At 51.3% G+C, this 14,314-nt stretch overlaps 2 protein-coding genes across 3 annotated transcripts; both read right to left on the reverse strand.

Moving 5' to 3' along the window:
• On the reverse strand, positions 1–2,692 carry plpbp (pyridoxal phosphate binding protein). 2 transcript variants are annotated; one of them, XM_056422264.1, is made up of 8 exons: positions 2,565–2,692; positions 2,152–2,259; positions 1,344–1,379; positions 1,208–1,283; positions 986–1,126; positions 785–954; positions 601–699; positions 1–334 (listed from the first exon to the last, which is right to left on the reverse strand). In XM_056422264.1, exons 1-8 carry the CDS (start codon positions 2,652–2,654, stop codon positions 155–157), a joined length of 900 nt encoding a protein of 299 aa, XP_056278239.1. In that variant the 5' UTR covers positions 2,655–2,692; the 3' UTR covers positions 1–154. The 2 variants fall into 2 exon arrangements, with proteins under 2 accessions (XP_056278239.1, XP_056278238.1); XM_056422263.1 differs by having other exon boundaries at positions 2–334; positions 785–927; positions 2,565–2,691.
• Positions 2,693–3,501: 809 nt separating this feature from the next.
• Positions 3,502–5,205, reverse strand: snrpg (small nuclear ribonucleoprotein polypeptide G). The gene is made up of 4 exons (XM_056422265.1): positions 5,071–5,205; positions 4,098–4,120; positions 3,820–3,944; positions 3,502–3,658 (listed from the first exon to the last, which is right to left on the reverse strand). The coding sequence occupies exons 1-4, from the start codon at positions 5,100–5,102 to the stop codon at positions 3,608–3,610; spliced, it is 231 nt and encodes a 76-aa protein (XP_056278240.1). The 5' UTR covers positions 5,103–5,205; the 3' UTR covers positions 3,502–3,607.
• Between the last annotated feature and the right edge of the window lie 9,109 nt (positions 5,206–14,314).

Raw genomic sequence — 14,314 nt, forward strand, 5'->3', positions numbered from 1 at the left:
TCAGAGGACGCCTCCTCTCTCAGGGAGGTGTCTTCAGAGGACGCCTCCTCCTCTCTCAGGGAGGTGTCTTCAGGGGACGCCTCCTCCTCTCTCAGGGAGGTGTCTTCAGAGGACGCCTCCTCCTCTCTCAGGGAGGTGTCTTCAGGGCGTCTTCTTAGTGTTCAGACACGGTGAGGTGCTGCATCTTCTGGGCGGCCTCTTCGGAGACCTTCTTGCTGGTCTTCTCGGGGCTGGGGGCGGGGCTTGGGTTGGGCGTGTTGGCGGCGCTGTTGGGATACTCCCTGTTGCCGAAGATCACGCTGCCCACCCGCACGTTGGTGGAGCCCACCTCGATCTTCACGGAGGACAAGGAGGGAAGAGGACAGGGAGGGAGGAGGACAGGGAGGGAGGAGGACAAGGAGGGAGGGAGGACAGGGAGGGAGGAGGACAGGGAGGGAGGAGGACAAGGAGGAGGACAAGGAGGAGGACAGGTGTCATGTTCTCTCAGCTGAATCTCAACTTGTTGACATAACATCTTCTGGAGGTCGACCCTCATCTTCTCCAACGCCAGCCAATCAGACGTCTGCAGTCTGACAAGAGGGGCGTGGCTTAGAGACTCACCGCGTGCTCAAAGTCGGAGGACATGCCCATGCTGAGCTCCACCTCCTCCTCAGGCAGCGCCAGCCCGGCGCACACCTCCCGCCGCCGGCTCAGCAGCATCTGAGGAGAGGAGGAGGCGCAGTGAGCGCTCAGCCTGAGGAGGAGGCGCTCTGGAGCCCCGCCTCTGGCGCTCCCCACGGCGTACCTGGAAGTCGGGGTTGGGGCCCAGCGAGAGGTCGTACCCGGAGCGCCCCACGGTCATGAGGCCGGAGAAGTGCAGCGCGGCGCAGCGCGACAGGATGTGCTCCACCGTGGCCAGCGTCTCCTCCGGGGCCAGCCCCCGTTTACCTGCAACACACGGCGGCGTGAGCGCGGCTCGCGGCCGCGGGGCGGCGAGGAGACTCACTCTGCTCTCCGCTGGTGTTGAGCTGCACCATGACCTTTAACCTCGGGGCGCCGGCTCCTCGGACGCGCCGCCACGAGCGGTTCACCTGGTCGGCCAGTTTGGCCGAATCCACCGTCTCCAGGAGGAAGAGGTTGGGCACACCTGGGGAGGAGGAGCAGGAGGAGGAGAAGAGCTCAGAGCTGCTCCTCCTCCTGCTCCTCCTCCTCCTCCTCCTCTCCTCACCCAGCAGCTTGTTGACGTTGTTCTTCTGCAGGTGGCCGATGAAGTGCCACTTGATGTCTGGACACGAGGTCACGACCTGAGGACAGAGAGACGCTGAACCGGTCACCTGACCTACGACCTATGACCTATGACCTACCAGAGGGTCCGACGCCTTGTCCACCAGCTCGTTGACCTGCAGGGGCAGAAAGGACCAGGTCAAGTTCTACGACCACGGTGCTCCCCCTGAGAGCTCCTTGTGGTCCACATGGGTCCACATGGGTCCACAGGGGTCCACATGGGTCCACATGGGACCACAGGGGTCCACATGGGACCACATGGGTCAACATGGGACCACATGGGTCCACATGGGTCCACATGGGACCACATGGGACCACAGGGGTCCACAGGGGACCACAGGGGTCAACATGGGTCCACATGGGTCAACATGGGACCACATGGGACCACATGGGTCCACATGGGATCACATGGGACCACATGGGTCCACATGGGACCACATGGGACCACATGGGTCAACATGGGACCACATGGGACCACATGGGTCCACAGGGGTCCACATGGGTCCACAGGGGACCACATGGGACCACATGGGACCACATGGGTCCACAGGGGTCCACATGGGACCACATGGGACCACATGGGTCAACATGGGACCACAGGGGTCCACAGGGGACCACATGGGACCACATGGGACCACAGGGGTCCACAGGGGTCCACATGGGTCCACAGGGGTCCACATGGGTCCACAGGGGTCCACATGGGTCCACATGGGTCCACAGGGGTCCACAGGGGTCCACAGGGGTCCACATGGGTCCACAGGGGTCCACAGGGGTCCACATGGGTCCACAGGGGTCCACATGGGTCCACATGGGTCCACAGGGGACCACATGGGTCCACAGGGGTCCACAGGGGTCCACATGGGTCCCTACCAGCAGCCTGACACTCACATAGTTCTCTCCGAAGTCGCGCTGGCCTTGCCGGTAGGCCTCCACGACCATCTCGGGCGGCTTGGTCTTGCTGACAGCGACGAGTCGGGGCGGCACGGCCGGCAGCGCCTGAGGAGGACAGCAGGGGGTCAGGTCTCCATCAGGACCAGCGTGATGGGGTCAGGTCTCCATCAGGACCAGCGTGATGGGGTCAGGTCTCCATCAGGACCAGCGTGATGGGGTCAGGTCTCCATCAGGACCACTGAGACCCGAGCAGCCCACACACACACGCGTGAACACTGTGCACGAGCAGCCGCTGACACCCACGCGCATGCAGCTCTATGATAACCCGGATGCCCGTGCATGTTATGGACGCGCCGCCGCCGCGCAGCGACGCGGCCCGGAGGCCCCGGGAGGCCCCAGGAGGCGGCTACCTTGGGCCGGCGGGCCGCCGCCTGATTCACCCGCTCCGCCACCGACTGGAGCGCCTTCCCGACCTCCTCCGACATGGCTGCTCTCCACATACGGTCACACGAGACACGTCACGAAGCGCGTCCACGATGACGACAGTAGCCTTTCAAAATAAAAGTCCGCCTGAGGAGGAAGTCCGTCCTTCAGATAGAGCGCCCTCTACTGGTTCAGTTCACCCGGAAGTTCGTATCCCAATAAGTAAAGGATCTAAATATGATCCAGTGATCACTCATCTTCACACGTCAGGCTTTCAGTTGGAGCCTTTGAGCTTTTACTTTTTACATTTGTTTCATGTCACTGTAGATTTGGTAAATGTGAATTTAAGAAAATCCATATAAAGTTGTCAGTTTTAGAAGTTTACCATAAGTAATTAATTTTATCACTTTTATTTTTGTGCTTCTGCATTTAATTATAGCCCTCATATATTCCATGTGTTCACTCAGTCGGCCTCATGATGAGTTTCTACCAAGTGGAGCTTCATGTTGATCACATGTCACCGCTCTGATCTTATGATTATTGTAGGACTCATGTGGAGTGCTCTGAACAACCAGCTCATATTCTTCTACATGGATAAACATTGAAAGTTATTCAAACTTAGAATAAATGAATTCTGTCTGGAGAACAAAGTGAAGAGCTGTTCCTCCAGCGGCTGGCAGCTCCCATCATGCATTGCTTTGGTTCATATTCTGTCATTCATCTCTTCAGACGGGCTCCTCCCCTCCTCACGCCGACCTGACGGGGGAGAACCTGAACCTCAGAGACCCGTCTTCTTCACATAGTAAAGAGGAGAACTGGACTGGTCCTGCTCCTCGGTGAACGTCGTCTCCTGCAGTCTCCGCCCCTTACGCTCCAGAGCTCAGCGCTGCAGACCGTCACACGTCAGGAACACACGACACGGAATACAAAGAGCGGGATTTATTCACAAGATTACACAATTCAAAATATGTCCAAAGAATCCGCCGCTGAGCAGCCAGCCGGCAACAGAAAGTGACGGCGTGGTCCGGCTCTAGACGCGCTCCAAGGCCTCCAACATGATGATGCTGTTGCCCCTGATCACCTGAGAGGAAGGAGAGCACACAGGGGTCAGTCTGGGTCACCGTGACGACTCAGCGCCGCTCTCATTGGAGGCGTGGCCTTGGCACTGTGGGGTCACTGTGGGGTCAGCGGACCCCACCCCAATGAGCTCAGTGCACGGCAGTAGGACACGGAGCTACTGACCACCATGCCGATGGTGTTCTGCTGGCCTCCGGGGCCCATCTCCAGAGAGTCGTCCACCACCAGGTTCATGAAGGGGTCGAAGCCCCGCAGGATGCCCTGCACGTGCCGGCCTCCATTCAGCTTCACTAGAGGACCACAGAAGAAGAAGTTCGGCTCCTGCGCGGCGGCTTTCATCTGTGCAGGCGCTGCTAACCGGCTCCCCGCGGAGACACGGCCTTAAATCTCTCAAACGGGATCATTTAGTCATGAAGGCCCGTGGATGGGCTGAGTTTACTCACGTGACAGCTTCTTGTCCATGAACCTAGAGAGGAGACCAGAGTGAGTTCAGACGAGCCACCGTTAGCTCGCGTTACGTTTAGAGACGAGCTACCGTTAGGTTTAGAGACGAGCTAACGTTAGCTCGCGTTAGGTTTACGGAGACAAGCTACCGTTAGCTCGCGTTAGGTTTACGGAGACAAGCTACCGTTAGCTCGCGTTACGTTTAGAGACGAGCTACCGTTAGCTCGCGTTAGATTTACGGAGACGAGCTACCGTTAACTCGCGTTAGATTTACGGAGACGAGCTAACATTAGCTCGCGTTAGGTAGAGAGACGAGCTAACGTTACCTTGCGTTAGGTTTACAGAGACGAGCTAACATTAGCTCGCGTTAGGTAGAGAGACGAGCTAACGTTAGCTTGCGTTAGGTTTACAGAGACGAGCTAACATTAGCTCGCGTTAGGTTTACAGAGACGAGCTAACGTTAGCTCGCGTTAGGTTTACAGAGACGAGCTAACGTTAGCTCGCGTTAGGTTTAGAGAGACGAGCTACCGTTAGCTCACGTTAGGTTTAGAGAGACGAGCTAACGTTAGCTCGCGTTAGGTAGAGAGACGAGCTAACGTTAGCTCACGTTAGGTTTACAGAGACGAGCTAACATTAGCTCGCGTTAGGTTTACAGAGACGAGCTAACGTTAGCTCGCGTTAGGTAGAGAGACGAGCTAACGTTAGCTCACGTTAGGTTTAGAGAGACGAGCTACCGTTAGCTCGCGTTAGGTTTACAGAGACGAGCTACCGTTAGCTCGCGTTAGGTTTACAGAGACGAGCTACCGTTAGCTCGCGTTAGGTTTACAGAGACGAGCTACCGTTAGCTCGCGTTAGGTTTAGAGACGAGCTACCGTTAGCGCGTCTCCAACAGAACAACGGCGGCTGTGTTTAATACAACACAAAGCGGGTTCAACACACATTCCCGCTTCATTTAAACATCTCCAAACTTACTTCTTCAGCTCCGGAGGATGCGCTTTGCTCATGTTGTCTGTTAGTGACCTGAAGCCGCCGCAGTTGTTCAGATGTTTAACGCTTTGCGAAGCCAACGGAAGGAAAACGTGCTGCGCGGGACCGGAAGTTCACCGGTAAACACCAGAGCGGATATGCTCCCGCTGCTCCTTCCCCACAGCGCCCCCACGAGGCCCGGAGGAAACACTGCAGGGGGGGGGGGGGTGTATAAGCGGACATATTTATTTCAGTACTAAAGGCAAGAAAATCAACTAGAATCAACACTCCGGATCCTCTTCAGAGTTCTACTTCTTTAACGGACCGCATTTTTATGGAAGCCCGTTTCCGCCACTGTGATAAAAAAATTATAGCTGCCGGGGGACGTTTTAGGATGCACTGAGTACCTATCTCCTCTTTTTTCTCTCCTTAAGGATGAATTTTCATCTCTCAATCACACGTTACTAACTCTGCTTTCTCCCCGGAGTCCTTTTGACTTCACGTCTCATGGGGTCATCGGACCCTATGAGACGGCATAGATCCTATCTGCCTGATGGATCATCGAGGTCTGGGTCGTGGAATTCCTGCTCCTGACTACGCCACTGTCCTGTTGAGACTCCGCCCACTGTTGAGACTCCGCCCACTCCTCGTCCCCACCGCCATCTGCCTGATGGATCGTGGAGGTCTCCATCGTGGAATATGCCTACTATGAACTATTCATACACTCTGTCATATTCATTGAATGTATTTTAACTCTAAATCTGTCCTTCTGGTCACATGACATCTATTGTTCTGTCCATCCTGGAGAGGGATCCTCCTCTGTTCTCTCCTCAAGGGTTCTGACCTTTTTTCCCCCTAGAGGGGTTATTTGAGAGTTGTTCCTGATCCGATGTGAGGTCAAAGGTCAAAGGTCAGGGATGTCTATGTGTACAGATTGTAAAGCACTCCGAGACAAATTTGTAATTTGTGAAATTGGGCTATACAAATAAACTGAATTGAATTGAATTGACACAGACAGCGCTGCTGCTGCCAGCCCAATCTTTCATCGAGTTTGTCTTTGATAATAGCCATCAATAAAAGCATTTTTAACAAATGACGGGATTCCATCCACAGAAACGCTCGAGGGCTTTTAATTTGAAATGGATACAGGAAGTATTAATACATTATATATCTTTTTTATTTCACTTCTGTGATATATTCTACAGATATACATTGAAACTGTAGCAAACCTTGATAGCTATATTGACATCATAGCAGTCTAGCTGACAGTTTCTCATACCACATATTTCATTCCCCCAGCCCATCAGTAATCATTTGACGAAGTCTTAGATACAAGTCCGTAATTTCATACAGATCATCGGACATTGCCAGATTGTGCTCAGCCATAAGTTCCATACATAAGTGAAACACATCCTCATCACAAGGATAGTCTTTAAAACAACAGTCCTCTCGGCATATTTCTATTATCATTTGATCAGCTGACTGCAAGAAATTCTGAGCCCCATAAAGGTTGGGAACCGCATACATTATGGAGGGTCGACCATTAGGAGCCCGAGGATTGTTTGGTCTTCTGATGCGATCGTCATTCCAGGCAGTTACAACTTCATCAAGTTCCTCCTATATATGGACAGAAAGAGTGAAAAACATTTTTAGAAAATAATTTGTGTTTTATGCCCTTATCTCTCATGGGAGACCAGGGATGGTTTGAACAACAACACTCGTAGGTCATCACCAATAAGGGATGACCTACGAGTTACAGAGCTTGGACAAAAAGTGTTACAATCGTCCTCAGTCTCTGTGTTAATACTGTAATCAACAGGATTTTAGAATACTGTACCTGTATGGTATTTTGGAAGCAAAACTGGATCAGTGATTTGTCAATGAAGTTGTCAACAAAATAGCCATCTGCTTTCAGCTGGTCGAAATGGTCCATCCAAAACTGGGCGCATTCACTTGCTTCTGTTGCTTTACCGCATATAAGGAAACACACATGCCTGTGAAACGTTTCTCAATATTATGAGATGTCATTTGCTGATATCTTAACCAGCGCTGTGGTGAAGTAAAACTTCCGCGACACCGCGGTCAAAATAGCGGAAAATAACGCTATTCTACAAGTTGTTGAGCGGCCGGTCGCCTCCTCTCATTGGCTTTTACCTGCGAAGGTTGTATTGCAGGTACAGTGACAAGGTAGTTGCTGTTAGCTCAAACCTTATCTTGACTTCACCTGGTTCACTGTTTCTTCAACACAGCTTCCCTGCTCTGCTTTGTTACGCCCCACCCTGTCAGTATCTAAGTCCAAATTATGAGATACTATCTCATAATTATGAGATAGTAAGTCGAAATTATGAGATAGTATCTCATAATTATGAGATAGTAAGTCGAAATTATGAGATAGTGAAGTCATAATTATGAGATAGTAAGTAGAAATTATGAGATAGTGAAGTCATAATTATGAGATAGTATCTCATAATTATGACTTACAGGATCTTAATTTTTTTCATCACAGTGGCAGAAACGGGCTTCCATACATTTTATAGAACATTTAAGTTTTTCTATTTTATTGTGATCTTGTTTGCTGATGCTACAAACAAAATGAATTAAGAATACCTCTATTACTTTATGACTGAATACATTGTAGGCAGGGACAAGATTAAAACAATGTCCTACTACACTATATTTTCAACACGGAGTATTCTGTCCTAGCAATTGTGTGCATCCTTACAAGGCACAGACAGATAGCCAGAGTGCAGAAGGAATGACGCTCCAGAATGTTTAGTTGATGAACTTTACTTTCAGATGTTCATTCTTTAGATAACTCTGTTGCTCTTCTTTTCTCTCTTTTTTCAGGTAAAAGGACGTATTTACTCCAAGGATCTGACCGCTAGAAACCGCTTCGATCCATACAGCTCTTTGAACACGTTAGGACTGGATTTTGCTGGCGGGACAAAACAAAGGCACTTAAGGTGCGATACCAAAATACACCAGCAGGTGTCTTCTTGGACAAGCTTAAACAATAAAGAGAGCAAACTCAGTAAATTAAGTCAGAACACTCCCCGTCTGGTATGATTAATATTATACCACTACATTACTACATTATCCCGGGAAAGCAGCAAAACAACATCGTTAATGGGTCTCAGATATTCTGTTACAGTCCCTTGATTTACAGTCTTGACCGTGACGAACTCTGTTGTCGCTGCTCGGTATGGCTTTGTGATAAGTCCTACTGGCCACTCTTTGCGTTTCACCTGACAGTCTTTGAGCAGGACGACGTCACCTTCCTGAAGGTTCGGCCTGTTCTGTCCATTTCCTTCGAGGCTGTCGACTCTGTCGAGTTGTTAGATATTCCTGTCTCCATCTTTTCCAGAAAGAGTCCGCCATGTTCTGGACTTGTCGCCACTGACTTTTGTGCAGATGATCCATTTTGAAGTCGCCCGGAGGGGCAGGAGCGATGCTTGCTTTCTGGGTCAGTAGCATCGCAGGTGAGAGGACTTGAGGAACCTCTGTGTCGGACAATATGGGGGTCAAAGGTCGAGAGTTCATGATGGCTATGACCTCAGCCATAAGTGTGGTCAACACTTCGTGTGTGAGTCGTGTGGCGCTGTTTGTCAACACAAGTCCATCGAGGATGTGCCGTGCGACGCCGATCATTCTCTCCCGCTCCTCCCAGGCTCCTCCCACGCTCCTCCCACGCTCCTCCCACGCTCCTCCCATGCGGTGAATCACCAGGTGCAGCCTCGGTCTTGCAAGAAGCTTTTGATCTCTGGATCTTGTGTTGATTGGTCGCTCTCTGCAGGACAAAGTGTGTGCCTCTGTCTGACCCCCTAATAGCCAGGACACGACGGAGGGCATTGATGAAGCTTGACGTTGACTCTCGGTCACCCGCAGGTGACCAGCAGCAACATGCCGGCCCACCTTTTGTTCTCTGCGCTCCGCCTCTTGTGCGTCACAACGCTCCGGGGGCCAGAGACCTCCAGCCCTGTGTGTGAAGGGAGGATCCACAGACACTCTGTCCGCTGGCAGATCGGACATTTTCTGATTTTCAAGCCTTCCTCTCATCTTCCTACACGTGACGCATTGGTGGATTAGACCAGAGATTTGACCTTTAAGGATCCACAGTCCCGCGCTGAGTATCGCGCCCACGGTGAAGTGACGGCCTTGACTGTGGTCGTGCTGAATGAGCAGATTGGCTACGGGGGTTTGGTGGCATGATCAGAGGATGCTCTTCTTGGTCAGAAAGATCAGCTGCTTGTAAGCCACCGCCCACTCGTCAGTCCCTCGCTGTGGATGAAGGGATCGAGTCTCTCGAGCCGTCTTGTGACACTTCTGTGTTGTTAGGCTTTTGAATTCATCTTTGGACGCTTGTCGCTGTCCAGCTTTGATGATGGTCGCCTTGGCTTGTGAACGTTCTGTCGTGCCAGGTTTCATGCACGTATGCCATTTCTTACAGGTCTGTGTGTCAGTCGATTGAGAGAATGACTTTGCTACATGGGTGAGTGTGGCAACAGCTCTCACAAGAGATTTCCAGCTAGAAAAGCATTGGAATCTGTGTGTGCCTAGCGACGGGTTTGTGACCTTGGTGGCCAATGTGGGTACTTGGGGTCGAATCTCCACGTCCAGATCTGGGCCTATGAGCTGGAAATGCTCCACCCCACTGTTTCCTGCTGCATCTGGCTGTTGCAGGAACGCAGGTCCAGAGAACCAGTTTGTGAGCTGGAGGCATGGGTCTGGTGCCGTGGTCGGCTGGATTCCGATCTGTCCGGACATATTGCCACTGATGAGGTGCTGTGGATGTTCGTATCCACGTTACTCTGTTGGCTACGTACATGTGGAATCTTCTTGTCGTGAATGTAGCCGAGCTCTACACGGCTGTCTGTGTCGAACTTCACACACAGTTCTGTGTCTAATTCGTCCTTTATGAGCTCCATGAGCTCGACAGCTCTAAGCGCGGGACAGTGAGAGCTTGGCCTCGCTCATCACTAATCCAACATGGCACTGACCTTTTGAATCTTTGACCCTCAGATACGCCACTGCTGCTATGGCCAGAATGGATGCGTCTGAGAAGACACACAGCTCTTTGTCATGGGCTTGAGAGACTGGAACATAAGGTCTTGGAATGTGCAGGAGCTCGAGGTCGGTGAGGGATGCCGTCCATGCTGCCCACTGAGCCCTCTTCTGTCGGGAGAGGCTCATCCCAGTCTTGCTGCAGAGAGGTGGAGTCTCTGACAAGAGCCTTTCCTTGCACTGTGATTGGAGACGCAAGTCCCAGAGGGTCATCCAGGCTGACCGTTGAGAGCGTCCCTCTCCTCGTGAACGGGTTGACTTCTCGTGACACTGAATGTGAAGCGGTCTGTTGTTAAATCCCAGCTAATGCCAAGACTCCGCTGAAGAGGTCATGTGTCAGCACTCAAATCAAAGTCCTTCAGTTCCTTTGCTCTCTCCTCAGGGGGAAAGCCTCCATGACTGGTGCTGTTAGACGCCACCTTGTGGAGTCTCAGCTTGGTTTCTGCCAGCATTCTTTGTGTCCTTCTCAGAAGATCAACAGCCAGGTTTTCGCTGGAGACAGAAGTAATCCCATCGTCGACGTAAAAGTTGCGCAAAACAAATCCTTTGGCGTCTTTGCCGTATTCTGCTTCGCCACGTTCTGCTGCGCGCTGGAGCCCGGAGATCGCTCCAGCTGGGGAGGGGCTGTTCCCGAACACATGGAGTCATTCTGGAGTCAATGATTTGCTGGGGCAGTTGTCTTTGTGCCACAGAAAGCAAAGATAGTTGCGGTGGTCTTCTCTCACCTTGAAGCTGAAACACATTTGCTCAATGTCAGCAGTCATGGCAATCTTTTCTTTGCGGTAGCGTAGCAGGACGCCAGTCAGTGTGTTATTGAGGTCAGGCCCGGTGAGTAGGACATCATTGAGTGAGATGTTGTGAAACTGAGCACTAGAGTCGAACACCACTCTAATTTTGTCTGGCTTTTGGGGGTGATAAACTCCAAAGATCGGCAAATACCACAACTCCTCACCAGGCTGCGTGGGTGGAGCGGGTTCGGCTTGACGGTTTTCGATGACCTTCTGCATGGACTCAAAGAAGTGTTCTTTCATACCTGCGCTGTGACAAAGTCAGTCTCTTCATTGCCTGGTCCTTGTTGTTCGGCAGCCGTGTTCTCGGCGAGCGGAATGGCGCCACCCAGTGGTTGTCTACGTCGAGAAACACACCGTTGTCCATCGCCTCCAGGAAGATGTTGTCTTCGATTGAGAGGGCACGTTTTTCGTCATTTGCGTTTCTCTTGAACATGTTCTCTCCAAGGCGGTCTTGGTCGATGAGGTGCATGAGTGACAAGCTTCACGTGGTGAGTCAGGGCGGCACGAGGGCACCAGGGCCCCCTCGCTCTTTGACTCGGATGCTTTTAGGTGTGAAGAATGAGGTTCCGCCATTAGAGAGTATGTTCGTCTTGTAGACATTAACTTCAGCTGGCTGATGGACCCTGTCGAGGCAGATCTCGCCTACGATGACCCAGCCCAAATCTAAGCGCTGTGCATACGGTGTGTTGTGAGGTCCATTGTACTGCTCACGTACCTTGGGCACTCTCAGGACGTCTCTCCCCAGGAGAAGAAGTATCTGCGCATCCGGATCTAGAGGTGGTATCTTGTCTCGCACCGGAGAGAGGTGAGCAAAGTGTCGTGTGATGTCCGCCGTTGCAATTTCTGACTTGTCATCTGTCATTGTGTTGCATTCGATGAGGGGAGGAAGTGCTCCTGTAGGTTTCCCATCGAGTGACTCGACTGTGAAGCGACATGCCGTCTAACTGTGCCTGAGCACGTCCTCAGCGCGTGGGGAGAGGAGTCGCCTCCAATGCGGAACAGGTGGAAGAGCGGTGTCTTGGCCACTGACCTGTTGCTCTGGTCATCCAATACTGCATAAACATGTTGAGCTCTTTCACGATGTTTTGAAGGATAAACTTTGACCAGGCATACTTTGGAGCACGACCTGGGCTGGGGAGAGGTGCCACATATTTCTGTGCATTTCGTGGTGACATCAAGTTGCTGTTCGCTTTGCTCTGGTTCACTCTTGGTCTCTTCAGATGACCAGGGGGCGGGACCAGGATGTAGGGCAGACACATGCTTGTCACTGCCACATTCTCTGCACTTAACAGACAGTTTGCAGTCTTTTGCAACATGTTTAGTGGAGGCACAGCAACGATAACAAATATAATTTTCTCTAAGATAGGCGTTACGGTCATCCAGGTGCTTAATCCTAAAGGCCCGACACTTGAAGAGGGGGTGAGGTTTGTTGTGGATGGCACAACGTTTGTCTGGTTCATTGTTTTGCTTGTCTGTTGGGAAAGTTTAGAGTCCCTGCTGACACCTCAGTTTTCTTAACAAAGACGGATGGTTTGTCACATTGACTGCTCTGTCTGTTTCATGCTGTTTGAGTCATTGGATGAGGAGAAGAAGAAACTCGGGTCATTTCGAGTCTTTGCTTGATTGCAGATAAACTTCACGAAAAAAACTGAAAGGTGGAAATGATACCTTGAACTCTTCTTTGTGTCTGGAGCCTTGTGTGACCCATTTTTCTTGAAGGCCGTATGGGAGTTTTTCAACTATGGGTTTCACACCTCTAGCCAAGTCGAGATAGGCAAGCCCCGGTGTTAGGCCGCTCCACTTGGCAGACTCTAGCTCTTGTAGCAGGTCTCCCAGCTCTCAGTTGGCGAGGGTCTTTATTTGAGACGCGAGGGAAGTCTTCAAGCCGTTTCAGTCGGGCATGTTGGATCACCTCTGGGCAGCCGTCGCAGTCCTCTAGACGCTGCCATATGGTCTCCACTGCTTTATCTGGACTTGTGACATGGACGGACCTGATTCGCTTGGCACGAGTGGCTGACTCCGGACCAAGCCATTTGACGAGTAGGTCAAGTTCTTCTGTGTCAGGTTGAGGTCCTGTGTGATGCTTTGGAAAGACGTTTTCCATGCCCAATAGTTCTCTGGGCGCTCGACGAATTGGGTCAATCCTGAGCTCACCATCTCTTTCCTTGTCAAGTATGTGGAGAAGTCTGGCATTGGAGGTGGCGCACCAGTGCAGGGGTCCGATGTCGCATGAGAAGGGGGCGCTAGGGGGGACCCGCTCGGCGTTGGAATGTTCTTTGGGCCCACGTAGTCGGCTCCGCGAGGCAGTGGGAGGTTGGCTGTGTGAGAAGAGGCTATTATGGGGTGCCTGCTTGATGGTGATCGTCATGGAGACCCGCTCAGCTGTGGGAACAATTGAGCAGCGGAGCGGTTGCTTGAAGAGGACGGCCTGGTCCTCTGAGCTCCGCCTCCAGCGCCTGAATCCAGTCGCTGGTCGTCTTCCCGCTCGGCTGCAGCCTGACGGACGTCTGCTTCTCTGACTGTCGTGTGAAGACCAGCCTCCACCTGCTAGACGGCGTGTTGCTTCAGCTCATACTTTCTGCTTTTGTTCTTCAATGAGAGCTTTCTCCCGAAGCAGAACGGCTTCCTTCTCTGCGGAGGCAAACTCACTTTTGATGCTCCAGCCGCAGCTCTTGTGGCAGCGCTGCTAGCTGCTGATGCGCTGGACCTGCTGATTACGCGAGACCTCGTTTCTAAAGTCGCTTGTGCTTTATCTTCTTGCCAGGTCGTCATTTTGTAGCTGTGCGTTTCTGAGAGTTGAGTGATTCGAAGTTGCTTCTTTGTCTTCACCCGCTGTGTATTCGTCCTCTTACTATTCTGTCTGAGCAATTGTGTGCATCCTTACAAGGCACAGACAGATAGGGAGTGAGAAGGAATGAGGCTCCAGAATGCAGGGCGCTCAAGTCTTGAAGGGTTAGGGTTACCCCCCCCCCCCCGCCTAGAGCCATACAGCTCTTTGACAAAACAAAGGCACTTAAGGTGCGATGCCAAAATACACCAGCAGGTGTCCTTCCTAGACGAGCTTCAACAATAAAGAGAGCAAACTCAGTAAATTAAGTCAGAACAGGAGTACGCCTACATTTGAGTTTATCTTATTTTATAGCTTCACATTTCTTTTTATTTAAATGATGTGTGATGAAAAAAAAAACAGAGACACAAAACATTTAATGAGAATTGTTTTAATTATAATCATCTAGAAAGAGCCAAAAACAAATTTAGAGACCTTGAAAAAATAAAAGTGGAAGCATCAAACATAAATCACTGTTTACATTTTCACAGTTAAACTTTGAAAACCGTAACTCAAAATCCTGAACAACAACAACAACCTGGTGTTGATCATTGTGAATTCACCAAAGCAA

Source organism: Pseudoliparis swirei, chromosome 9, assembly GCF_029220125.1.
Source record: "Pseudoliparis swirei isolate HS2019 ecotype Mariana Trench chromosome 9, NWPU_hadal_v1, whole genome shotgun sequence".
Taxonomy (NCBI): Eukaryota; Metazoa; Chordata; class Actinopteri; order Perciformes; family Liparidae; genus Pseudoliparis; species Pseudoliparis swirei.